Source organism: Carassius carassius, chromosome 44 (assembly GCF_963082965.1).
Source record: "Carassius carassius chromosome 44, fCarCar2.1, whole genome shotgun sequence".
NCBI lineage: Eukaryota > Metazoa > Chordata > Actinopteri > Cypriniformes > Cyprinidae > Carassius > Carassius carassius.
The window spans coordinates 20,925,977-20,953,609 of NC_081798.1; the positions used below are offsets into that span (position 1 = coordinate 20,925,977).

Here is a 27,633-nt window from a genome sequence, read left to right on the forward strand (position 1 = left end):
ACCGGGGCCACTGTATACACCGAACCGCCAGCCTGAGGGGCTCTGACTACCTGGTACACAGTGGAACTCCACAGATCATGGATCTTGTGGCGACCCCTGACCCCATAATCCCGCAGGTAGACCAACTGGCCCTCGCTCAATAGTAGTTCCTTCACCCGTTGATCATGTCCTGCCTTACGGCGGCCTGCCACAACCTGCAGCCGTTCTCGAGCCCCCTCCATGGCAACATTTAGCCGTGCCTGGTGCTCCTCCATCCACCTGTGTACTCGGCCTGCCACAGGTTCTTGTATCTGGCCGAGCAAGAAATCAATAGGCAGCCTTGGTTCTTGCCCAAACATTAAAAAATGAGGGGATTCACCAGTGGCCTGGTGGGGAGTGGTATTATAACAAAACAACACTTGCGCCAGGCATGATGCCCAGTCCCTTTTCCTCCCGGTAGGCAAGGTTCGCAGCAGATTGTGCAGGGTCCGATTAAACCTCTCACACTGGCCGTTACCGGCTGGATGGTAGGGACTAGTGCGAGACCGACCCACGTTGTAGAGGCTGCACAACTGCTGGATCAAGTGGGACTCAAAATTGCGGCCCTGGTCGGAATGAATCCGGCCAGGGACCCCAAACTTAAAAAACCACTCCTCCACCAGGACCCGGGCCACAGTCGTGGCCTGCTGATCCCAAGTAGGAATCGCCACGGTAAATTTGCTGAAAACGTCGGTCATTATTAATACATTCTCCTGCCCGGCTTGAGATGGCTCCAACATTGTAAAATCAATGGCAACTATTTCATTTGGGCGGGAGGCCAATAAGTGACCCATGTAGCTTCGGGCGACTGGTGCCACATCTTTGGCTTGCTGACACCGTTCGCACCGCTGAATCCAGCGGGCTACATCAGTGGACATACCCGGCCAGTAGCACCGCTGCCGTGCCAGTTCAAGGGTGCGCTCAACGCCCTGATGTCCATGATGCTGGTGTAATGACATTAGAACCTCTGACTGCAAAGTCTCGGGAACTACTAACTGAAGCACCACTTCCCCTCCATCAGGGCGAAAAGCCTTACGATACAATAGGCCCTCATGCTGTACTAACCGATCCCATTGGCGAAGGAGCAAGGTCAAAGGCTTAGGGAAAGATCTCCGCTCTTGTGGCCCTGGGCATTGCCCTTGCTTCCAGAACCTTAAGGCTTCCCCTATAACAGGGTCTGTCTCCTGTAAGGCCATAAGGTCAAGTGCTGAACGACTCGGCAAAACCTGAATTGCACTCAGCGTGGTAGCCTGCACTGGTTCCAAACTCACGGCTCGCCTCAACAGCTCCGGCACAACCGACCCCAATGAATCACCACTGCCAATCATCTGACCCGCCGAAGGCAGCCGGGACAGTGCATCAGCATTCTGGTTTGTTCTGCCGGCCCGGTACTGAATTTCAAAGTCAAATGCGGCCAATTCAGCTGCCCACCTCTGCTCCGTAGCACCCAGCTTAGCTGTAGCCAAATGACTCAACGGGTTATTATCGGTACGAACAACGCACTTATGCCCTAACAGGTATTCTCTGTATTTTTCGGCCATGGCCCACTTAAGGGCCAGAAACTCAAGCCTCATGGAGCTATATGTGGCGGTGTTTCGCTCAGCCGGCCGAAGGCCACGGCTAGCATAGGCAACTGGTCTAACCCTCCCATTGACCTCCTGCGACAACACCGCTCCGAGCCCTGCATAGCTGGCGTCAACTTCCAGTATGAATGGCTGCGTAAAATCCGCATACGCCAAGACTGGTGCTGTCGTAAGTTTGCGTTTCAAGGTCTGAAATGCCTCCTCGCACTGTGAAGACCACGCGACTGCCAAGTCCTGACTATGCTTACCTGACTTACCTCGAGTTAATTCGGCCACAATTTTGTGTAATGGGGCCGCTAATTTAGCGAACCCCTCTACAAAACGCCTATAGTAGCCGACAAAACCCAGGAAAGTTCGCAACTCTGAAACTGTGCTAGGACAAGGCCACTGAGCTACGGCCTCAACCTTACTTGGGTCTGTCGCCACTCCCTGGGCCGAAATTACATGCCCCAAATATCTTACCTTCTCACGGAAAAACGCGCATTTCTCAAGCTTTACTTTAAGGCCTTCGGCTCTTAAGCGATCCAGCACCATCCTTAGTCTTTGCAGATGTTGTTGCACAGACGAAGAAAACACGATGATATCGTCAAGGTATAACATGACAGATTGATGCCGCTGGTCGCCAAAGAGCCGCTCCATTAAGCGTTGGAACGTGCTGGGTGCGTTGCACAACCCAAAGGGCATCCGATTCCATTCGAATAGCCCAAAGGGCGTGCAAAAGGCGGTCTTTGGACGATCGGATTCAGAGACAGGGACCTGGTTATACCCACTGGCCAGATCTAAAGTGGAAAACCAGTGGGCCCCTGCCAATGAATCCAGGGTTTCCTCAATACGAGGCAACGGAAACGCATCCTTACGCGTTTTGGAATTGAGCTGACGGTAGTCTACGCACATGCGCAGGCTACCGTCCTTCTTCCTCACCAAAACAACTGGAGAGGCATATGGGCTGCAACTCTCCCGAATTACCTGGGAATTGAGCAACTGGCTAATGTGGGTCTTTACCACCTCGTATTCTGAAGGCGGGATACGTCTATAACGCTGTCGGACCGGAACATCATCAGTCAAGGGGATTTCGTGGGAGAGAAGATTAGTACAACCCAAGTCCCCTTCATGTATTGAGAACACGTTTTGGTACTCATGAAGGAGAACCCTAACCTGCTCCTGTTCCTCGACCGATAACCCCCCCAAATCAACCGAATCTAATGATTCTAATATTACGGAGGCGTCGCAAGAAGCCACCCGAGCCGTCACCGATGAGACCTCTGTCAGACCACTGGGTAGACCCACCAAATGTACCTCCCCTAACTTTCCTATAACGGTAGTAGGATAAAGCACTACATCGATGGTGCCGACATTAACAACGGGGACCAAGACAGTGCCACCATTTACCTGCACTAGAGAGGGTGAGGCCAACAATCCCGCAGGCAAACCGGTCTCTAAAGGCTCGAACAGCACGGCTTTGCCCGCAAGGGAGGATGAACATGTTGCAGTCACAAACTTCAAAGTGCCGCCTGGAATGCGACACACACTACGCCCTCTCACCTTAGCGTTACTACTGCGATCGGAAGCTCGAGTAACTTGTTGACAATCCTGAAAGGCCCGCGTAATTTTTGAATCCTGAGCCACAAACGGTAACTCAAATAAAGTGGATCCATGCCGGCCGAAAAGCTCCCGGTAGCAGCGACCGAGCACATTCATTCCCAAAATGCCCGGAGTGTCAGTGCCACCACCGGGGGGATCCCGAACCACCAGCACACCACAATCAGGGACTGCACTACCACACAATTCGATGTCTAATTCGAGGTACCCGATATATGGAATTTCAAGCCCGTTAGCTGCACGGAGCTGCAGCCAGTGACACGACCGCAAGCGATCCTGGCCCCATGGCTCAAACCTCAACCGGAAACAAGTTTCCGTGATGGTTGACACCATGGAACCAGTATCTATCAAACAGGATACCTGAACACCCCCCATATCAACAATAAGGTATGGACAAGAGGAAACTAAGTGGGATGTCGACTCATTGCCATTAAAAACATTAGAGCCACGTGCGCTACCTACCGAACTATGGCTCTGAAGCCCGGTAGGAACTAGTTTTCCGAAGAGTTAGGGCCGGGCAATGGCCCTGGTTGACTGGACAAAGGAGCAACCAGCGGGCGCAACGGGGGGCGAGGGGGAAAACGTTCCCTGTCGCACTCTCGTGCAAAATGACCTGGTTGTTGACACCTTCTACAGATCAATTGGGTTGAATTTGACGCACGACCACGCGAAAAGGAATTTTGGTTACGGGTCATAGTTTGGGTGAGGAGATTTATCTGCTGTTGCTGCTGACGCAGCATATCTCGCAGCTCACCTAGTTCGGACGAATAACCTCCCCGAACCGGATTAGGACCTCCCCGAACCGGACCTCCTTGAACCTCAAACTGAAACCCACCTAGTAAGGGGACCGACTGAGTTCGACCCCTGGCACCACCTGGCATTCCCTCCCTTTCCCAACGGATTGCTTCCCCCCGAACCTCTAACAACGTTACAGTGGGCTGCCGTCTAATCAATTGTTTCAGTTCTCGACGAAGTGCATTATCAGACACACACTCGACAAATTGATCTCTCACAACAATATCGGCGTTAGAAATAGCGTTTGGCGACTGGCTTTTCACTTTCTCAAAAAGACTCAACAAAGCCAGGGAGAACTCTAACAACGTTTCTCCCTCATGCTGCCGCCGTGAAAAGAATGTTTCTTGCAGTGTGATGTATGACTCTGCACAACCGTATACTTCACGCAACGCAGAAATAATTTTCTCTGGATCGCCTCTATCAGTACTTGACCGATATTTAATTTCGTCTCGGGCTTCCCCTTCAAGATGATCGTACAGGAAAAAGGCCTGCTCGACGGATGTCATGTTACGAATGCGCATGCACGCTCTGGCTTCCTCAACCCACTCGTCAATACAAATACCAGACCTGCCATTAAAATTTGCACAGCGTCTGTCTCTCGGAATGAACACAAATCGTTCAACCATGCCAGCACCCGCATCAGCTGACCGAGGTGTAGAAGGCCGCGCCGTGCTAGTAGAAGCTGCACCAGGATCGGGCTGCTCAGCAGTCGCCCTCTCCTGCTGCAGTCTCTCATTATCTGCCCTTAATTGGGCTACTAAATCCCTCATCTCTTGCAATTCGTTTTCCATGTGTGCTGAAAAGGATACTCACCCAATCAAAACCTCACTGCACTGTCACCAACGTTCTGTAAAATAACAAAAACAAACAAAAACACACTTCCAAGTCTGAATCTGAACAACTGAATCAACCCTGCCGACTACGCCAAATGTGGCAGCTTTGACTAGAGGTATACTAAAAGAGTCACCGACTACGCCACCCGGGGGCCTCTTTCCGGGAAAAATGCCCTTTGGTTAACTAAGGCTCAGAGGTTCGTTGATCAGAGTCAGATATCAGACATGGATGTGTAGAAAAATAGTACAAAGCTTTATTTTCTCCATAAAACCATATTAAATTTTATTCAATACAACACCAATAAACATAATCTAAACACAAAATGATACGGACGCTCACTTCAGAATGGGGCACTGGCTCGCTTTAGCAGAACGGATATAGCGATCATACGTGCCCACTCACTGCACACTCACTGCACACTCACTGCACCCCTCACGGTGACCACAGCATTCAGGCCAAAGAACCCACCACCACAATCAGGAAGAGACGCTTATTTCTCTGCCACTGGCTGCCCCATTTCTGAAGAGAGAGAGAAAAAGGAAAATAACACGAAACACACACACAATATTTAAAACATTAAACAAAGCAGCTGGCCGTTTAAGGCACAATTTTAAAAGAGTTCACCACAATCAGTTTGGCGCATCAGATTAAGGTGTCGCGTCCGGCCACCCTACAACATTGGGCGGACAGAAATGGGCAAAACAGCAAACACTGGTATAATGAGCACCTGCCCTCAGATTATCCACACAAGAAACATACTCATAAATAAGCGTGGTTACAGTGAATATGTCACACCAAATGAATATATGAATAACACATTCAGCAAACACAAATCAAAGGGAAAGGATATATAGCCCACAAACAGTGAACTCACAAAAAAACACAAACTAAAGACAACAAAATGTAAAGGAGCTGGGGACAGTTAAGTGGCGGTTCTAGTACTTGGGCGCCACTGGAGGTTTATGGCTCAATTTATTTACTCACACACCGTCAATAATGTACCGTGCCAACGGCCCACAGGCAGTCCACGGCCCAGCTGATGGAGCGCGCGCTGAACGTAAACAAAGGACGAGACGCGGGGTTAAGCAGCAGCGCGTCACACACGAGCTGAAACCAGTCAATGAAGCGCGCTCGCCAGTTCAATGAGCGAGACACACTCGGAACAGCCCCGCCTCACGTAATAATCAGTGTGATTATCACGGTGAAGAGTCTGACGGGAGTCAGAAAAAGTAGCAAACACAATGCAAACCGCAGAAGGGAAACATCCACCCGGCGTTTTAGATGAACCCAGAGGAAACCCACTGTAACGTCTTGCGCACGTTGGCCCGCACCTGGTAGTGAGATTCACACGGCACCCAACCAGCTTGGTATTAAGCACTCATTAAAATGGCGACATCACACGGAGTTCCTCCGTCCAACCCTACAGCATTCACGAGTCCCGCCGGAAACACGGTGTCTCACTCTGATGACGCAGAGAGAGAGAGAGCGCATGCACATAGCGACACCCCTATATACACAGAGAACGTAATTAAAGGGCACTCCCCCTTCATATGGAGTAACCCCAACAGACAGTAAACAGTACTGCTACAAGAGGAATATAGCACTCTGTTTGGCTGAAGTCCCCCTCTAATTAAGTAGATATAATTGTCACCGATCTTCAGCGCAGTTGCACACCGCTGTAATTAGTGCTGCCACTGAGGACTTAAAGTTTCACTAAACCTTTCCAGTCCTCACACAAGAGCACACACCTCAGCAAACCAACCCTCCGGCTTTAGACAAGTCTTTGGAGGACAGTAGGAGAGTAAAGGAAAAAGACAGCAAGAGAGTGAAATCAGTTTTTCATTAGAGAGGAGTTGCAATTTCAAATTGAATTCTCATCTCTGCATCTTTTCCAATTCTTGTTTTTTTTTCTCTATTACTCATTGTTACCTTTTATTTTCTCACCTTGTTTTCTCTTTCTCTGACCCTGTATCTCCCTCTGCTGTCTATAATCCACTTTTAGTTTGGAAGAACGGAGGTGATTGACAACACGCTAAATCCGGACTTTGTCAGGAAGTACATCCTGGACTACTTCTTTGAAGAGAAGCAGAACCTGCGCTTTGATTTGTGAGTTATTTCGTTTGTTCCCCGTCCTGAAGCGCCGCATCCACACCTCCATTGCATTGGAAAACCCTCCCACCTCCTCCCACTTCCTGTTTCTTCTGTCACTGAACAGGAATATTCTAATGCATAAAAGGATTCTTAGCATCTGATTTGCCATTTTATTTTGATTTACTTTGACCCTCTTACTAACTTGATCTTAACCTTTGTAAGTGTTCATGCATAATTGTTTTGTGGCCTGCTTAGTTGGTGTCACTTTATAGTAGGTGTCTTTAAATGTATAAAATAATGTATTGTTTGGTACAATGTATCTTTTGTGTTCATGTTTAATTGCTGAACACTTTTTCTGCTCTTAAGGTGGGATGTAGGAGGTTAGGGAGAGGTTTGGTGGTATGGTTAAGTTTAAATGGTAAAGGTAGAGTGAACAGTGTTAATTATAGATCTAACTACAGATGTAATTACAAGATGGTATTTTCAAATATAAGTACAGTGTAAAAACATGTATGTACACAGTAAGTTCATTATATCAAATTATAAATTTAAATGTACGTATAGTAGTTAAGCTCATTTGAAATAAAGTGGGTCACAGAAAGACAAGTTTTATGTCTTGATTGCATTCAAGAATAAACCTGTAAATAAATTAATTGAAACACTTGCTTAAAGGGATACTCCAACCCACAATTAAAATTTTGTCATTAATCACTTACCCCCATGTCGTTCCAAACCCTTAAAAGCTTCATTCATCTTCAGAAAATGATTTAAGATATTTTGGATGAAAACCGGGAGGCTTGTGACTGTCCCATTGACTGCCAAGTAAGTTATACTGTCAAAGTTCAGAAAAGTATGAAAGACATCATCAGAAAAGTCCATCTGCCATCAGTGTTTCAACTGTAATGTTATGAAGCAACTACAATACTTTTTATACATAAAGAAAACAAAAATGTCTCTCCACATCACTCAAACTGCCTACATTCTTCTGTGTCAGCTGGGCCACAAGGATGTACAAAAAGTACTGTCGTCGCTTCATAACGTTACAGTTTAACCACTGATGGCTGATGGATTATTCTGACGACATCTTTCATAATTTTCTGGACTTTGACAGTTTAATTTATGTTGCAGTTAATAGGACAATTACAAGCCTCCCGGTTTTCATCCAAAATATCTTCAATTGTGTTCTGAAGACGAACAAAGCTTTTACTGGTTTGGAACGACATGGGGGTAAGTGATTAATGACAACATTTTCATTTTGGGGTGGAGTAACCCTTTAAAGTTGAAGCATGTATATCATGGATTCATGAAAATCTTAAGACAAATTCTTAGAAGTTATTAAAGTCTTATTTTTCTTAAGAATAGAAATACAATTCCTGATTGTAAATTGTTAAGACGTTCTCAAACATTTCATTTAGATTGTCATAAGAGGAAAATGTCAGGCCTTTGCATTATCTGACTGCATGTGGGTTCCTGCCAAAGAATCACTGATCAACTCAATGAAAAACACCTCAGAGGGTGTCTTTTAAAAAAAACGTAATTATAAAATTAAAAACAAGCTCTTTGTTCCCTGTCAAGGGAACTTCGAACTGCGTCCTCTAAGGGGACACTATGGGGAACACCTCGTCATGACCCGTGTCTGAAGCATACTTTGAAAAACGCCAACGTGTTGGCCGGCTACAGCCTCTGACGTCACTACCAGCGTGACTATAAATACGCGCCCGTAGGACCCATCACTTATCTTCTTCGTCTTCATTGACTGTTTTGTTTGAAGCGTGCATCTGAGAAACGACCAAAACGGTAAGAGCGATCTATCATTGTTATCATGGCATCCACTAGCAAGGCGTTTAAACAGTGTGTGCATCCATGTCAGCGTTATTTGACTTCTCTTGTTTGGGCGAAGAGCACGCGCACAATGTCCTTGAGGGGGCAATCTGCGAGCACTGCGAGCTATTTTCTGTGAAAAAGCTCCGCTCTCGTTTGTCTCTCTTTTCGAGGAAAGAGGGACAGCCATCTGGTCCCCATGGCTCAGGTCCCACCGTTGCCGAGGCACGGAGGAGAATGAGTTCGTGGGGATCACAGGTGGATCTCGCTGAGGAGTGTAGAGAGGGATTTTTCCTTTCACACTCTCCGGGGGCAAACTAGAGTGAACTTCAGGAGGAAGATGCGTTGTCATTAACCCTTTCTGATACTGAAGTTAGTGCTCTGCTGGGTTCTACCCAGAAAGAGCAGGAGATGTCTGAGAGTGGTGAAGAAGCTGATGCTGAGCCTTCTCAATCCTCCTGCCCTGCGTATGGGGAGCTGTTAGAGGTTATGGATCGCGCTACGGCAAAATTAGACTTGGCATGGAAGCGTGCCAGAAAGGTAACGTCGCGAGGTCGCCTCGATGAGCGTTATTTGTCTGACCATAGCCCTCCAGCCCAGGTGAGCCTTCCATTCTTGCCTAACTTACTTGCGGAAGTCGAAAAGGAATGGAAGAGGCCGTTTTCCTCTCGCTTCCATCGGTTTCAGCATACGAGTTATGCTAATATCGAGGGCATGCACGAAAACGGCTATGAGAGGATGCCCCCTGTAGAAGAGACGCTGGCTAGCTATCTCTCTGTGGGGGAAACATCCTCTCTTAAATCTCCCTCTTTGCCATCTAAGCCCCTCCAGGATACATCCCGCTTAAATGGTAAATCATACGCAGCAGCAGGTCAGGCTGTGGCTTCGCTGCATACAATGGCAGTGCTTCAGGCTTCAAGTTGACCTGCTGAAGGACCTGGATACAGGCGAGGGCCTTTCAGCTGACCAGGTAGCCGAGCTGCGCCGCACCACAGACCTCTCTCTCCGGGCTACCAAGCAGGCTGCCTCCGCCATGGGTAGGTCTATGGCGGCCATGGTGGTAACGGAGAGACATCTGTGGGTGAACCTGGCAGACATCGGGAGGGAAGAAAGGGGGTTTCTTCTCGATGCTCCGGTCTCGCCTTCTGAGCTTTTCGGTACCTCCGTCGAGATGGTGGTCGAAAAGTTCAGGGAGGCAAGGGCGTGCTCAGCTGCCTTTAAATCCTTCATTCCACGAAGGTTCAGGTCCGAGCCCGAACAACAAAGGGGTCCTGGCCCATCTCGATCTGAGGATCGAAGATGGGCGCAGAAGGCTAGTGTCATGGCTCGCGCTCCTCCCCCGCCTAAGGGCAGGGGCAAGAGGAATCGCGGGTCACGAAGAGCCATGGGTAGGTCTATGGCGGCCATGGTGGTAACGGAGAGACATCTGTGGGTGAACCTGGCAGACATCGGGAGGGAAGAAAGGGGGTTTCTTCTCGATGCTCCGGTCTCGCCTTCTGAGCTTTTCGGTACCTCCGTCGAGATGGTGGTCGAAAAGTTCAGGGAGGCAAGGGCGTGCTCAGCTGCCTTTAAATCCTTCATTCCACGAAGGTTCAGGTCCGAGCCCGAACAACAAAGGGGTCCTGGCCCATCTCGATCTGAGGATCGAAGATGGGCGCAGAAGGCTAGTGTCATGGCTCGCGCTCCTCCCCCGCCTAAGGGCAGGGGCAAGAGGAATCGCGGGTCACGAAGAGGTAAGCAGGGTGTGAGGGATGTGATTCAGACGAGGCAGTGTCCTCGTCCGGATCGGAGCGATACCTAGGAGTTACTCACTTCCTTTGGATGTTTTTAACTTCTGTTCTTATTCTCCCCTGCCTAATTCCCCCTGTAGCCACCAGCTCTCCACCTGATAGAGGTTAGGTGGAAAGTTTCTCACATAACAGTCTCCTATCCTGGACCTATGATGTTTCTGGTTGGTCCTATATTCATAGTAACCACCTTACTGACGGTCCGGACCAAAAGTGACGTGACATTCAGCCAAGTATGGTGACCCATACTCAGAATTTGTGCTCTGCATTTAACCCATCCGAAGTGCACACACACAGAGCAGTGAACACACACACACTGTGAACACACAACCAGAGCAGTGGGCAGCCATTTATGCTGCAGCGCCCGGGGAGCAGTTGGGGGTTCGATGCCTTGCTCAAGGGCACCTAAGTCGTGGTATTGAAGGTGGAGAGAGCACTGTACATGCACTCACCCCACCCACAATTCCTGCCGGCCCAAGACTCGAACTCACAACCTTTCGATTGCCAATCCGACTCTCTAACGATTAGGCCACGACTTCCCCATCAAAAGGTGGCGCCCCGTAAGCGGGACTCCGGTACAGGAGGGTGGGTGAGTATGTAACCCTTTCTTTATCTGCTTATGTGCTCAGTGGTCAGTTCCGGCCTCGTGCTCTGGTATTAGGTGGCCAAGATCACAGGCTTTTGGCAGGCGCCCGCGCCGCGTGGGTTCCGCCCCCCGGGGTGCGACACCCACCGCAGAGTGAGACCCGCGTGTGGGAGGCAAATGCTCTGCGGTTGTCCATCCCACTGGCCTGGCCGCTTGGCGCATCCGGGAAGGTGGTAGTTACGGAAGTCTTCTGTATGTACTGCCTCAGGTGATGCTCCCCTCGCTTGAGGGTTGGAGCCTGCCTCTCCCGTGCGATCCAGCACCTCTGCGATGCTTAGGAACCTTTCTGTACACACGCTAAGCCTGTGTACTTTCTCAAAACCACATGGTGGTCAGTGTGCACGTGAACACTTTGTGCACTGTCTGAAATCCACGTAAGTGGTAAGTGTGCACGCAAGACTCTGCGCACTTTCTGAAATCCACGTAAGTGGTAAGTGTGCACGCAAGATTTTGGCGCACTTTCTGAAATCCTGTATGGTAGGGGTTACGCACTCCGCTTCGTTCCCTTTCTTAAGATGATTAGCCCTGGGTTCCATGAGCTTCATTCAACCAGTGTGTATTTGTTATCCACCTCAAGCATCGCTTCCCTCAACATGAGGGGTTGTGTGGACGTACTGTGGTTATCAGCTAGTAGGCCTCACCAGGCCTCCCTGGAAATGAGTTCCAAATTACTTTCAGTTTCCACTTAAGGTGGTTATCTGGTAAAAGGTAGTAGGCCTCTCTAGGCCTCTCTGTAGGTGAACTACCACATATTGTGGTTATCAGGTAGTAGGCTTCACCAGGCCTCTCTGAAGCTGAGCTCCCACATACTGTGGTTGTCAGGTAGTAGGCCTCACCAGGCCTCCCTGGAGTTGAGTTCCAGATTACTTTCAGTTTCCACTTAAGGTGGTTATCTGGTAACAGGTAGTAGGCCTCTCTAGCCCTCTCTGTAGGTGAACTCCCACATATAGTGGTATTTAGCGGCGCCCCCCTTTTCCAAAGGAAAAGGGTCGCATATGAGCGTGCTACTCTCAGCTCGGAGCCCTCCTCTCATAGGAGACTGAATCCTCGGTTTTTTCAACAGAGCGCTCCAGTACTACATACTGTTTTTGAGACGCACTGTGAGAGCAGACATCCTGCTGAGGCAGGGGCTGAGGCTCGGGTAATGGCGCCTTCGCACCAAGGTGTTGAAGTTGAGTTGGAGAGGTTGGCCAGACTTGGGTGGATCAGTTTTAAGGCTCGAGAGAGCATCGCACTATCCCCTCTGGCTTCCTCTGACTCATCCAGCTCCATTGGGGCTGGACGCCATGGTACAGACGTGGCCGAGGCTTCATCTGTACATTCCTTCCTCCAATTGCTCTGCTCCCGGGCCATTCCATCTACGAGCTGCTTTATCAGAGTGCCACGAGAGCCTCTCCTTAGAACAGTATTTGTAAATCCATGTTATGGTAAGTGTGCACGCAAGACTCTGCGCACTTTCTGAAATCCACGTAAGTGGTAAGTGTGCACGCAAGATTTTGGCGCACTTTCTGAAATCCTGTATGGTAGGGGTTACGCATTCCGCTTCGTTCCCTTTCTTAAGATGATTAGCCCTGGGTTCCATGAGCTTCATTCAACCAGTGTGTATTTGTTATCCACCTCAAGCATCGCTTCCCTCAACATGAGGGGTTGTGTGGACGTACTGTGGTTATCAGCTAGTAGGCCTCACCAGGCCTCCCTGGAAATGAGTTCCAAATTACTTTCAGTTTCCACTTAAGGTGGTTATCTGGTAAAAGGTAGTAGGCCTCTCTAGGCCTCTCTGTAGGTGAACTACCACATATTGTGGTTATCAGGTAGTAGGCTTCACCAGGCCTCTCTGAAGCTGAGCTCCCACATACTGTGGTTGTCAGGTAGTAGGCCTCACCAGGCCTCCCTGGAGTTGAGTTCCAGATTACTTTCAGTTTCCACTTAAGGTGGTTATCTGGTAACAGGTAGTAGGCCTCTCTAGCCCTCTCTGTAGGTGAACTCCCACATATAGTGGTATTTAGCGGCGCCCCCCTTTTCCAAAGGAAAAGGGTCGCATATGAGCGTGCTACTCTCAGCTCGGAGCCCTCCTCTCATAGGAGACTGAATCCTCGGTTTTTTCAACAGAGCGCTCCAGTACTACATACTGTTTTTGAGACGCACTGTGAGAGCAGACATCCTGCTGAGGCAGGGGCTGAGGCTCGGGTAATGGCACCTTCGCACCAAGGTGTTGAAGTTGAGTTGGAGAGGTTGGCCAGACTTGGGTGGATCAGTTTTAAGGCTCGAGAGAGCATCGCACTATCCCCTCTGGCTTCCTCTGACTCATCCAGCTCCATTGGGGCTGGACGCCATGGTACAGACGTGGCCGAGGCTTCATCTGTACATTCCTTCCTCCAATTGCTCTGCTCCCGGGCCATTCCATCTACGAGCTGCTTTATCAGAGTGCCACGAGAGCCTCTCCTTAGAACAGTATTTGTAAATCCATGTTATGGTAAGTGTGCACGTGAAGTCTTTGCACACTTTCTGAAATCCACACTGTGGTAAGTTCGCACGCTAGTACTCTGCGTTCTTTCTAAAAATCCTATATGGTGAGGGCTTCGCGCGGCTGCTTCGTGCCCTTTCTTGAGTCGGTTAAAGCCCCATTCATCTTGGGCGCCACTCCACCCAGGCATCCTCTGATACCTATCTAGAACAGGGCGTTGCTACTAGAGTACTGTTGGGACAGCTCTTTCGGCAAGTTTTTTGCGAAAGCTAGCAGTAGCCCCTGTGTGACAGGCAAGACTTGGTAGAAGAAAGTGCCAAGTGTTCTTAGCCGTATCCTTTAAAGGAATCTTTTGTGATTCCAAGCCTTCAGCTCTACCCCGGGCCATGCCCTACAGGTATGTTGGGTATGAAGCTTAGGCCTTTGCCCATAAGGGATAATATCATAGACAGCCGTCGAACCGTCCCAGGGGCGACTCCCGGTGAAATAGTAGAGTTGGTACTTAGTGTTTGCCATGATTCTGGCCTGCACTCCCCTCAGAATGGCGGCGTGGGTATACTGTTCCCCATAGTGTCCCCTCAGAGGACGCAGTTCGAAGTTCCCTCGACAAGGAACATCTCAGGTTACAAATGTAACCATGGTTCCCTGAGAGGGAACGAGACACTGTGTCCTCTAGCTCCCTGCCATGCTTCAGACGCAAGCTTCACGAAGAAGATAAGTGACGGGTCCTACTGGCGCATATTTATTGTCATGCTGGTAGTGACGTCAGAGGCTGTCGCCGGCCAACAAGTTGGCATTTTTCTAAGAATGCTTCAGACACGGGTCACGACGAGGTGTTCCCCATAGTGTCCCCTCAGAGGACGCAGTGTCTCGTTCCCTCTCAGGGAACCATGGTTACATTCGTAACCTGAGACGTTTTTCTTGTTTTTTTGCTAAAAATCCGATGCATGATCCTTATTTACATTATCAGTCATTTGTGTCATTTCTTAGTACTTGTGTGCTTCTCTTGTAATCGTGATGTGTAATGTTTATAGCTAGTGTCTTATTGCAATGCTTAATATTTGAAACAACCCAATAATTTAATTACCTTTGAGGATTAAAGACAAGATGGAGGTTTTCCTAAATTTAAGACAATGATATTTAAGAACATAATTTTCATGAATTCAGGTATTTGTCTTTACATAATTCTTAAGAACAAAGATAAGGACATTTTTAAGAAGTTTCCTAATGTTTTTGAGAATACAAACTATTCTTAACTTTATTCTAGAGGTAGAAAACAAGAAGAATGTTATGTGAATCCAGCCAGAGATACATTGCTTTAATAGTAAAAGATAAAGTTTTTACTTTGTGCGCTTTATGAAACTGCTTTCTGTCAACAGCAAGCACGTTTGACCCTTATGTTGTTATGCACATTTACTTAAAATACATTTTGTCTGTGTGTGTGTGTGTGTGTGTGTATTTGTAGCACTTGTCTATTAAAGTGCTTGTTTCCTTTTAAAGCTTGTTTTTATGGCTTATCTTTTAATTAGCTACTCAGTGTGTTTGAAGACTTTGGATAACAGAGTTTTTCCCCTCTATTTAATTCAGATATGATGTTGACTCTAAAAGTCCTGATCTTTCCAAACATGTAAGTAGTGCTATAATATGATATGAATGAAAACATTCACATGCTAATCAGTTTCTTTAAAAAAATATCCAAATATATTTTGGAATGCACTCCTCTTTTTGAAGAGAAAGTCATTGAGATGTTGTTACTTTCAATTTTAAATTACATTAGATATTTACATAAATATTTATTTTAGTTGGGTCCACAGTTGATGGCTGAAGTCATGAAACTGATCTCATGTAATATTACAACCCGAATTCCGGAAAAGTTGGGACGTTTTTTAAATTTTAATAAAATGAAAACTAAAAGACTTTCAAATCACATGAGCCAATATTTTATTCACAATAGAGCATAGATAACATAGCAAATGTTTAAACTGAGAAAGTTTACAATTTTATGCACAAAATGAGCTCATTTCAATTTTGATTTCTGCTACAGGTCTCAAAATAGTTGGGACGGGGCATGTTTACCATGGTGTAGCATGTCCTTTTCTTTTCAAAACAGTTTGAAGACGTCTGGGCATTGAGGCTATGAGTTGCTGGAGTTTTGCTGTTGGAATTTGGTCCCATTCTTGCCTTATATAGATTTCCAGCTGCTGAAGAGTTCGTGGTCGTCTTTGATGTATTTTTCGTTTAATGATGCGCCAAATGTTCTCTATAGGTGAAAGATCTGGACTGCAGGCAGGCCAGGTTAGCACCCGGACTCTTCTACGACAAAGCCATGCTGTTGTTATAGCTGCAGTATGTGGTTTTGCATTGTCCTGCTGAAATAAACAAAGCCTTCCCTGAAATAGACGTTGTTTGGAGGGAAGCATATGTTGCTCTAAAACCTTTATATACCTTTCAGCATTCACAGAGCCTTCCAAAACATGCAAGCTGCCCATACCGTATGCACTTATGCACCCCCATACCATCAGAGATGCTGGCTTTTGAACTGAACGCTGATAACATGCTGGAAGGTCTCCCTCCTCTTTAGCCCGGAGGACACGGCGTCCGTGATTTCCAACAAGAATGTCAAATTTGGACTCGTCTGACCATAAAACACTATTCCACTTTGAAATAGTCCATTTTAAATGAGCCTTGGCCCACAGGACACGACGGCGCTTCTGGACCATGTTCACATATGGCTTCCTTTTTGCATGATAGAGCTTTAGTTGGCATCTGCTGATGGCACGGCGGATTGTGTTTACCGACAGTGGTTTCTGAAAGTATTCCCTGGCCCATTTAGTAATGTCATTGACACAATCATGCCGATGAGTGATGCAATGTCGTCTGAGAGCCCGAAGACCACGGGCATCCAATAAAGGTCTCCGGCCTTGTCCCTTACGCACAGAGATTTCTCCAGTTTCTCTGAATCTTTTGATGATGTTATGCACTGTAGATGATGAGATTTGCAAAGCCTTTGCAATTTGACGTTGAGGAACATTGTTTTTAAAGTTTTCCACAATTTTTTTACGCAGTCTTTCACAGATTGGAGAGCCTCTGCCCATCTTTACTTCTGAGAGACTCTGCTTCTCTAAGACAAAGCTTTTATAGCTAATCATGTTACATACCTGATATCAATTAACTTAATTAATCACTAGATGTTCTCCCAGCTGAATCTTTTCAAAACTGCTTGCTTTTTTAGCCATTTGTTGCCCCCGTGCCAACTTTTTTGAGACCTGTAGCAGGCATTAAATTTTAAATGAGCTAATTAAGTGTATAAAAGTGTAAAATTTCTCAGTTTAAACATTTGCTACGTTATCTATGTTCTATTGTGAATAAAATATTGGCTCATGTGATTTGAAATTCCTTTAGTTTTCATTTTATTAAAATTTAAAAAACGTCCCAACTTTTCCGGAATTCGGGTTGTATATACACAGTTATTTTTGTAATGCTTTTTGAAACCTACAGGATTAAGGATAAAACTAACTATTGTTATTCAACAATTAAGTACAGCAATTGAAGCCACTGCCATATTTACTTGTGCAGAAGCAGAAAATAGGAAGTAAAACAATATGATAATGTGACAATATATTTGGATATGTTTTATTCACATTCCTCCCCATTCCTGCGATTCTCATCACATTTCATTTAATGCATGCAAAGCAATCGTATAGATCTACTAATCAAACTGTCTTCTCTGGTCTGATCATCCCCTAAATTGTGTGTGTTGTTGTCTGTGTGGCTGGTATTGTATTTGTGTCTTATGTTTTCTGTTACATGCTGTGCTCTGTTGTAAACATGGCCGTGCTCCTTCCCAGAAGCCTCTTGAACTATACGTACGTCTTTGCCTTTCAATTCCCTACTATAAGAAGAGGGCAGAGCGTTGGTATTTGTCGAATTTGATAAGCTCTTACCGCCTCTTCTGCTTGATCCTACCCGCTCTGTCTAGGACTTTCTTGGACAGATGTTCTGCACACTCGGCGAAATTGTGGGGTCGCCGGCCAGCCGACTAGAGAAACCTCTTGGGTGAGTAGAATACAAATCAAAGCTGTGTTTTCAAAAGTGTGCTTGTAGGAACTGTACTGGCTTGTTTCCAGGATCAAATATTAGCCACACCTGCCAGTGTGGCCAGAATTACCAAATAATCAATAACATACTCACTACGGGGGTTAGGATTAGAAAAAGGGTTTGGTTTAGGGTTAGTTGCATGTAATTATATACAATTTGCTTTTAGTGCTTATGATAAGTCAACTCAAGTCAAGTCTGCTTTATTGTCAATTCTTCCACATGTACAGTACATACATACAGAGAATCGAAATTGCGTTACACTCAGACCCCGGTGCACACAGATAACATTAACATTAAAGCCTAAAAATCTAGATCGAAATATAAAATGTAGATACAACTATACAATAAGGGAATGTTAAAAAAGACATATAATAAAATAATAGTTCATAGTTCAGTGGTGCCTGGGGCAGAAGAGGGGAGGGGGGGCAAGTTTGGGAGTGAGTTCAGCTTCCTGACAGCCTGGTGGATGAAGTTGTCCTTCAGTCTGCTGGTCCTGGCCTGGAGACTCCGCAGTCTCCTCCCTGATGGTAGCAGGCTGAAGAAGCTGTGTGATGGGTGGGAGGGATCACCTGCGATGCAGAGGGCTTTGCGGGTGAGACGGGTTCCATAAATGTCCTGGAGGGAGGGGAGAGAGACACCAAAGATCTTCTCAGCTGCTCTCACTATGCGTTGCAGAGTCTTTCAGCAGGACGCGTTGCAGGCGCCATAGCACACAGTGATGCAGCTCGACAGGATGCTCTCGATGGTGCCTCTGTAGAAGGTGTACATGATGGGGGGTGGGGCTCTGGCTCTCCTCAGTTTGCGGAGGAAGTAGATATGCTGATTTGATTTCTTGGCCAGTGCTGCTGTGTTTTCAGTCCAGGAGAGGTCCTCTGTGATGTGCACACCCAGGAACTTGGTGCTGCTCACTACCTCCACAGTCGCACCGTTGATGGTCAGAGGAACGTGCTGAGTGTGTGCTCTCCTGAAGTCTACAACAATCTCCTTCGTCTTCTCCACGTTCAGAGAGAGATTGTTGTCACTGCACCACCTGGCCAGGCGGCTCACCTTGCTCCTATAATTTGTCTCATCTTTGTTGCTTATGAGACCCACCACAGTCGTGTCATCTGCAAACTTAATAAAAAGGTTGGAGTTGTGTGAAGGTGTGCAGTCATGGGTCAGCAGAGTGAAGAGGAGGGGGCTCAGCACACATCCTTGGGGGGCCCCAGTGTTCAGTGTGATGGTGCTGGATGTGTTGCTGCCGACCCGTACTGCCTGAGGTCTTCCAGTCCGAAAGTCCAACAGCCAGTTGCACAGCGAAGTGTTGAGCCCCAGTTGGATCAGTTTGTAAATAAGCTGTTGAGGGATGATTGTGTTGAATGCTGAACTGAAGTAGATGAACAGCATTCTGACATATGAGTCCTTTTTGTCCAGATGTGTGAGTGCTGAGTGGAGGGTAGTGGAGATGGCAACATCGGTCGAGCGGTTGGACCGATATGCAAACTGGAAGGGGTCCAGGGAGGGGGGGGGGCAGACTTGATGTGGTGCATGACTAGCCGTTCAAAGCACTTCATGAGGATGGGGGTAAGTGCAACAGGACGGTAGTCATTGAAGCAGGATGAGATGGCTTCTTCGGAACTGGAATGATGGTGGTAGTTTTAAAACATGTGGGAACAACAGCCTGACTCAGTGAGATGTTGAAAATGTCTGTGAAGACATCAGTGAGTTCTGCTGCACAGTCACTCAGTAAACGCCCAGGGATGTTGTCAGGACCTGGAGCTTTGCGTGCATTGATCCTGCTGAAGGATCTCCTCACGCTGTCTGGGGTCAGCATCATCACCTGGTCGCCGGGAGGAGGTGGAGTCTTCTGTGCGGTGGTGCTGTTTTGTTGCTCAAAGCGAGCAAAGAAGGTGTTCAGCTCATTTAGCAGAGAGATGTTGTTGTCACAGGTCCGTGGTGGGGGCTTGTAGTCCGTAATGGTCTGTATCCCCTGCCACAGGTTCCTAGTGTCTCTGCTGTCGCTGAATTGATGGGCTATCCTCCCGGAGTACTGTCTCTTAGCATCTCTGATGCCGCGGGACAGGTTGGCCCTGGCTGTTCTCAGGCCCACCTCATCTCCAGCTCTGAAGGCAGCGTTCCGTGTCTTCAGAAGTCTGTAGACCTCCCCTGTCATCCACGGCTTCTGGTTGGCCCGGACAGTGATGGTTTTTGTGACTGATACATCATCAATACACTTGGTGATGTAGGCAGTGACAGTCTCCGAGTACTCCTGGAGGTCAGTGGTGTTATTGCATGTGGCAGCCTGCTTAAACATGTCCCAGTCAGTTGTGTTGAAGTAGTCTTGAAGAACCTCTGATGATACTTCTGGCCACACTTGAATCTGTTTTTGAACTGGTTTGGGGACTTTAATGAGGGGTCTGTATGCAGGCATTAGCATGACATTGATGTGTTCTGAGGCTCCGAGGTGGGGGAGGGGGAGGGCTTTGTAAGCTCCTCTCTGTGTGGTGTAAACATAGTCCAAAATGTTATTACCTCGTGTTGGAAAGTTAATGTGTTGGTGTATTTTTGGAAACACACTCTTTAAGTCAGCATGGTTGAAATCCCCAGCTATAATGAGAAAAGCATTGGGGTGTGCTGTCTGCTGCTCACTGATGTGCTGGTACAGTTCATTTAGTGTGTCGTTCCTGTTGCTGATGATGTTGAACGGGAAATGAGCAGTATAGCAGTATATTCCCTCGGCAGATAGAACGGCCGGCACTTAATAATCAAAAACTCCACCAGGGGTGAGCAGTGTTTGCTGATCACAACAGCATTGCGGCACCACGCGTCATTGATGTAAACACAAAGCCCGCCACCGCGGGTTTTTCCTCCCGCGACGAGATCTCTGTCCGCTCGATGGCACATTAGCTGGTTGAGCTGAATTGCGCCGTCTGGAATGCTGTTGCTGAGCCATGTTTCCGTGAACACAAAAACACAACAGTCTCTTACAGTCTTACAGTTGAGCGTAGTAATCGAATGTAGTCCAGTTTATTGTCCAATGAGTGTACGTTAGCTGGTACGATGGTGGGGATAGATGGCTTGTGTGGGTTAGCCGTTAGCCTAGCCTGGATACCTCCGCGCTTACTCCTCTTCTGCTTCCTCACACTCCGCTTGTGGCGCCTCCGCTGTGGGCGAGATGCAGTAGTGGGGGTCGGTGACGGTGATGGTGTGGATGCACCGCCATCTATATTATGAGAAATGTAAATAATATTAATAAATAAATTAAATAAACAACAAATAAATAAATGTTTTGTATAAATAAATATGAAAAATGTTTTTATATACTAAATTTATATTATAAATATATAATTTGGATTTTCATTTAGCAAGGATGCAATAAATTGACTTTTAGGTTGTATCATGTTTACAAAATATATTCTACAAAATAGCAGCTGTTTTCAGTATTGATAATATTAAAAATGTTTTTTGAACAGAAGATCAGTATATTAGAATGATTTCTGAAGGATAATGTGACAATGAGGACTGGAGTAATGGTGCTGAAAATTCAGCTTTGATTACAGCAGAACATTATATTTCGTAATATTACTTTATTTTTATATATAAAAAAGCAACTTTGGTGAGCACAAGAGACTTCTTTCAAAACCATACAAAAATCTTACTGAGCCCACATTTTTGAATGGTGGTGTGTTTTATATTATTTATAACTATATAAAGTGTTATTGAGTGTAAATCTTTTTATATATTAAAAGACATATCTATGCCAGCAAGCACATGTCATTTTGATAACTTACATTTGATTTCATTTGTTCTTTCCATTTTAAGCATATATAATGTTAAACTTCCTAATAAGGTTACTGGCAAGTTAACTCTGTTTTATTTACATGCCAACACCAATTTTTTGTCGGATTTGTGCTTGGCTAGTGTTAATTTTACACCCTGCTTGTTTCTGTTGGTTGTTAATGTGTTGACAGAGGACACATTAGCAAAAGCTGTCGTCTGTGGCCCATTTTTTTTCAAAAGATAATTTTTTTAGTCTTTTAGTTTCCCCGTCATTGGCCCTGGTAGAGCAGGTCCATCCAGATGGAGTCTGATCGTGGAGAGCTTTATTTCTGGCTGAGAATCTCTTTAATTAGAGAGGTACCCTGATGTGTGAGATCAACAGATTTCAAGGTTTAGCTAGCGATCCTCATTAGCTGTGACCGTAAACTTGGCAGACGATAGTTTCCTTGGTGTAAAAATGTTGAGACATGCATTTTTTCCTTTTCTCCATAAGTTTTTGTTCTGTATGTCTTACAAAAGCAAAATCACGTATTTAAAAAGTCCCAAGGCAGACACAACTTTTAATGAGAGCTGGAATTAGATGTAAAAAAATACAATACAGTAACTCATGCGGTTGTTTAGTACCGAAGTAATTTGTAAGTTGGGAAAGGCATTTACATGAGCCCTACATTAATGCAAATGACAATATTGTTTGGAAAGTTACCCCCATCTTGTTTCAAGGATTTCATACATGAAACACACAATGCATTTATTTCCCCGGACCGCCAGTGGTCTGTTTTCAAACCTCAAAATATGTGTCCGTGTGGAGAACGTGAACATGTTTTCCATTGATTGACTCAAAGAAACTCTTCTCGAGGGAACAACTGGACTCATAAAGCCCAACAAACACACTAAATTGCCTCCTTCAGGCTTGTTCAGGCTGTCTAATAAACTGAAAGGGATAACACCGTACGCTTCTGAGGCTGTGTGAAGGATGAGGATATTCACTGTCAGCATGTGTGTTTCTATCACGTCTCAGAGAAATTCAGTTTTGATGTGCACTTTCCATTCGTAGGGGATACTTTGGTGTTCTGTTACTTTTAGTAAAATCAATAGTTCCTTTTACATTGGAGTGGGACATACTCAAATCTGTTTTTAACTTTAACCTATACTGATAACCTCCTTAGTAACACAGGTGGAAAAGAGAAAGCTATGAAGAATCAAAGTGTTTTTTTTTTTTTTTTTTTTTTACAAAAGACGAGGTAAATACTAATATTTAGAAGGCGCATATTGTAAAGTCAAGCCAAGTAACATTTATTTATATACTGTAGCACTTTTAACAATACAGATTGTGTTTTCCTATTAAATAGGAAAATAATGTGTCAATAATGCAAAAGGACAATAGTAAACCCTCAATTTTCAGTTAAAGGCAGTTCGTCATTGAATAGGTGGGACAATTCTCCTCTGGCCAGATGAACCAGCAGGTTGTTCCAGCAAAATCAGATTAATTGGAGGAATCATCTGGTTCCTATGGTCTTGTCCCAAATGGCCGTCTAGGAGACAAGGTCTTCACTGGGGTATGTCTCTGGGTTGGAGTGTTATGTGTAAGCCATGTTGAAGAAATGAGTCTTTAATCCAGATTTAAACTGACAGAGTCTGTCTGCCTACCGAACAATGTTTGGTAGATTATTCTAGAGTTTGGGCGCTAAATATGAAAAAGATCTGCAGATGATATTCTAATTTGAGAATGCAGCATACGTGGAGGACTATAATGCAATCAGAGCTCGCTCAAATACTGAGGTAGCTTTATAAATAATTAGCAAGATTAAAAAATCTATACAATGTTTAATAGGGAGTCAGTTCTGTGTTGACAGAACTGAGCTAACATGGTCATATTTCCTGGTTCTAGTACGAACTGTTGCATTTTGGACCAGCTGGAGTTTGTTTATTAAGTGTTTGTTTATTAACTGCTGTAGACTGCAGCATTGCTACAGTCTACAGCAGTGCAGCCGAATCTTCCTCTCCTGAAAGCTCCGGATCACCCTCCGATGCAGCGATTGACATCCGGTCGTAGGGAGGGGCGCCAAAGGGTACTGCTGGTACGCTCCTTGTAGAGGGCCCAGCATGCTCCATTGGCTGCACAGATGGTTGTGGAATGCAAGATAAACGATGGTCCCCCGAGTGTTGGTTCCCTGGAGGGTTTGTCATCACTGTTACCCTCAGACCGCCCGTACTACTGCCTGAATTAGCCCCCGTCTGACTACTGCCATGACATGGGATTTCCATGAAAAATTCATGATGACTTTTTCAATGTATACAGTAAGGAAAAGTACTTTTACTGTTTAACGTTTTTTTTATAGTTGAAATTAAACAATTTTAAAAATTCAGCCTAGCATGAAAGTATAGGTAGTTAACCAGTCACAAACCTTATTATGAATTAAAGTTCATCACAAGCTGTACAGTGTCATACACACAAATACAAAACACCATCAGGGTAACACACATTGCATGAAATGTCCCATTAGCTCTATTAGTTTAATAATATATAGTTGAGGGTGACAAACAACATTTTAGGTTAAGCACTTTCTCTTTCTAAAACTTAAAATTAAAATCAGACGTTTTAAAAAGTGTTTCTAGCCCTGTTTCATACCCTATGTACCACACATTTTCAGTGATATATTCAGATATAATATTTTATACAAGCTCTGCCCTGCAGTGGGCTGCTGAACATTCAGCAAGTATTGCAATTAGTGTACTTTAACTCTCCTTGCATGAGCTCCATCTGCAGATGGCAGGAAGCTAACTTTAAGTACTAAATGACCCCCCACCATAATGAGGTCTATTACGTTTTGCAGTGGTTGTAAATGTCAGTGTATAATTAAATGGAAAGGGCAAAAGTGAAGGTATGTGAGGTGTCTGTGTTCGTTTCCCAGCACCATGGACCCAGACAATCCCAGCGCTCTCACCACACATATGGGGGAGAGCTCAAACTCGAACAATCTGTTTTCAACAACTTAATAAGCTCTCATAATGCACATTTATGCAGTGTCTATTACAAGAACCAACCTTCTGTCCACAAGATACTCTCTTTTCTCTCTACCTCTAAGACCGTGCTTGAATCAGAGATTTGTACATGTAACTCGACCCACATAATATTGTGACTTGTAGCCAAATGGCTTTTGGTCTTAATGTGTTACTGTATGGTATATGAGCCAATATAGTGCATAATGTTGATAATATGATATTGATAATAATAACATGTTGCATCAATTTGTTACATGTTTCCTGAAGATGTTGTTATTATTATCATTATATAGAATGTTACAGTTTTGCTTTACAAATATATAAAATATAGATTTATACAGTAAATATAGTATTTTTTATAATATATTCAAATTATGAATACATTTCTGTATACACTGTAATATGATGTAAGGTAAACAGGTCAATTTAGCTCAAAGGGAATAATTTAAGATTTTAAAGTGAATTTGGACAGAAACACTTTTTTACGGCTGATCACTGAGTTATATAGTGAAAACACTATTAATTAGCACAAAACACAAGATACTTCTTTTTTCAATATGAATAAGACTTATAAACTAAAAACAATATAAACAAATTTAACACATAAAAACGCTCTCGCACATTCACACAAGTTGCAGGAAGAGAAAAAGTGAGGAAAGAATGAGTTTAGGAGAATGGAAATGTGAAATCCCAAGTTTACAGCAATATGTGCAATTCCATAGACCTGAACAACCATCAATCACTTAATTAACCCTCGAATTGAGTTCCTCAATGAGGTTAAAATTTATAAAAAAAAATTATATTAAATCCACAAAATTCAGTTAGAATCTGGAGGTGCTTGCGATGCCTGTGTAAGGGGTCCCTTTGTTTTGGTGTGTTGCAGAAAAGGGGGTTCTCTTACGAGAGTTCTCTCGTACTGCGTCTTAGCTAAGACGCTACGGGAAAAGTCTCTTTTCACGAAATACTGAAGCAAAAAATTATCCTTAATTTTGAATTATTGTAAAGCGCATTTGCAGTAGCACACAGCCATAGGCGAGATGGCTCGCTCGCTCATTGGCTGCTCTGCGGCAACTGCAAAAGCCTATCGAGCGCAGGCTGATGTAACATCAGCTTCGCGCCCTCCATGCCACTTCCCGCCGAAACGGGTGTGGCCTAGCCCTATAAAGGGAGCTCGAAAAGGCTGACTCACCTGATTTTTCATCTCTTCAGCGAAGCTCACGCATCGTTGGATCACGAGAAGAAGCAAGCGCCTTCAGATAGCATCTCAGCGGGACGAGCTATTCCTGAAGCCGCTGGCCAATGCCGCCTTCCACTGCCGCCTTCCACTGCCGTTCCTGCTGCGCGTTCCGGTGCCCATATCCTTTCAATTCTATTATATCCAACTGTTCTTTATGCGTGTGTGTGTGGTCGCCCTGCGACACACACTCGTAAAAGAGCTTGCGTCTTTTTTAAGATGCCTTCTTGCGGCTCGTGCAGAGCCCCAGTCAGCGAGGGAGACCGTTACGTCATCTGTGTCTCCTGCCTGGGTGAAGATCATGCAGCGCTCGCGCTCGCTGACGGCAGATGCCCTCACTGTGAGCTGTTGCCAATGGTGACTCTGAGGACTCGCTTGGCTTTTTTCTCTGAGCCTGCATTCTCTGCTGCGCTGCGGCGCCGTTTCCAGCGGATTCCGGAACCGCCTCCAGCTCAACCGAGCTCGCCGGTTCGCCCTGCTTCACCGGCCTCCCCTGCATTGCTTCCCGATGATCAGCACCCGCTCTCTGCCGCCGCGTCTTCCGAGGAAGTCGATCTCAGGGCCGCGTCGGGGGAAGAGGCCACGTGCTCTCTGCTAGCTTCGGGCAGTGAGGGCTGGGCGAGCTCCGATGTCTCGCGCCTTCTGCTCAGAAGCCCAGCAAATGAGCTGACATCGAGACGGAGCCGATGCGAGTGCTCACGCTGGCCGCGACGAGCCTCGGCCTCGAGTGGTCTGCACCAGCGCCCCTCCTCTCGTTCCCGGCTGGATGGTAGTTTCCTTTCGGATGAGTGTACTTCTCCGAACTCAAAGCCCGCCTCATTTCTTCCTGAGCTTCACGAAGAGGTGGCAAAGGCTTAGAACGCTCCATATTCAGCGCGAACTCGTTCGTCTGTCTCACTAGCATTCTCCACACAGGATGATGCTAAAAACAGGAACTACCAGTCACTTCCGCCGGTGGAACAGGCGATAGCGACGCACCTTTGCCCGCCCTCTGCTGGACGGCGGATGAAAGCGGTGTTGCCACCTAAAGCCTGCCGCATGACGTCATCTCTGCTCGCGTGAATCTTTCTGCTGCTGGGCAGGCTGCGTCTGCACTACAGATGGGACCTGAGTTATGACTTCCGCTGCGGTGGCTGAGAGGCATCTAGGGCTGACGCTCTCAGACATGGCAAGCGCTCCGGTTCTGCAGCGAGTGGTGCTAGACTGGCCCCGCAAAGCTCTCAGCCACACCCCCCTGCCTCCTGCTGCTTCATCGAAGCGCCGGTGTACGAGTTCCGCTGTGGCTGAGCTCTCACCCAAGCGCGCCGCTGTTTCAGTTCCAGGAATTGTGACTGTCTCAGCGTTTTCTGCAACGCGCAAGCCTGCACAGTTGCCCGGTTGCCTGCACACAAAAGCCGTTATCACAGCAGCATCAGCAACGCAGCTCGAGACCCCGTTCTCGCTCTACCGGCCGTCGCCCCGCGTCGCGGGGACCACGGCAGAGGATTACGGTGAGGCTGGATGGTGCTATAAATGTAGTGACGATGCCCATTGCTCAGTGCCCATCTCCACATATAAGCACAGCCCTTCGCACAGGGCTCGCGCCTATAAAAGCGACTCAAGTCGATCTCGCGCACTACATAGTAAACGTGCCCACTCCTCAGTGCCCACAAACACTATGTCACACACGTCATGTGGTTTCTGTAAAAACGAAACCCGTGCACGTTCGTTCTGCCCAGGCAGACAGCGAGTCTAAAGCAGTAAATGTGCACGCTTACAGCCCACAATTACTCACAGACAGCACGAGTCCCACGGGACCCGCTCAGCCCTCCCTCACTCGGTTAAGCACCGTGGAGGGGTCGAGGACGAGAGATCTGCCCGCTGTGATCAGCGCGCTCCCCGCCTCAAATGTCACAGGCTTA

At 46.3% G+C, this 27,633-nt stretch overlaps 1 protein-coding gene across 1 annotated transcript in view; it reads left to right on the forward strand.

Annotated features, from left to right (window-relative positions):
* cpne5b (copine Vb) overlaps positions 1-27,633 on the forward strand; it is a 189,596-nt gene that overhangs the window by 59,472 nt on the left and 102,491 nt on the right. The window contains exons 4-6 of the mRNA XM_059538162.1: positions 6,832-6,935; positions 15,226-15,265; positions 17,618-17,694. Coding sequence (XP_059394145.1) covers positions 6,832-6,935; positions 15,226-15,265; positions 17,618-17,694 — 221 coding nt within the window. The remainder of the gene's footprint in view (positions 1-6,831; positions 6,936-15,225; positions 15,266-17,617; positions 17,695-27,633) is intronic.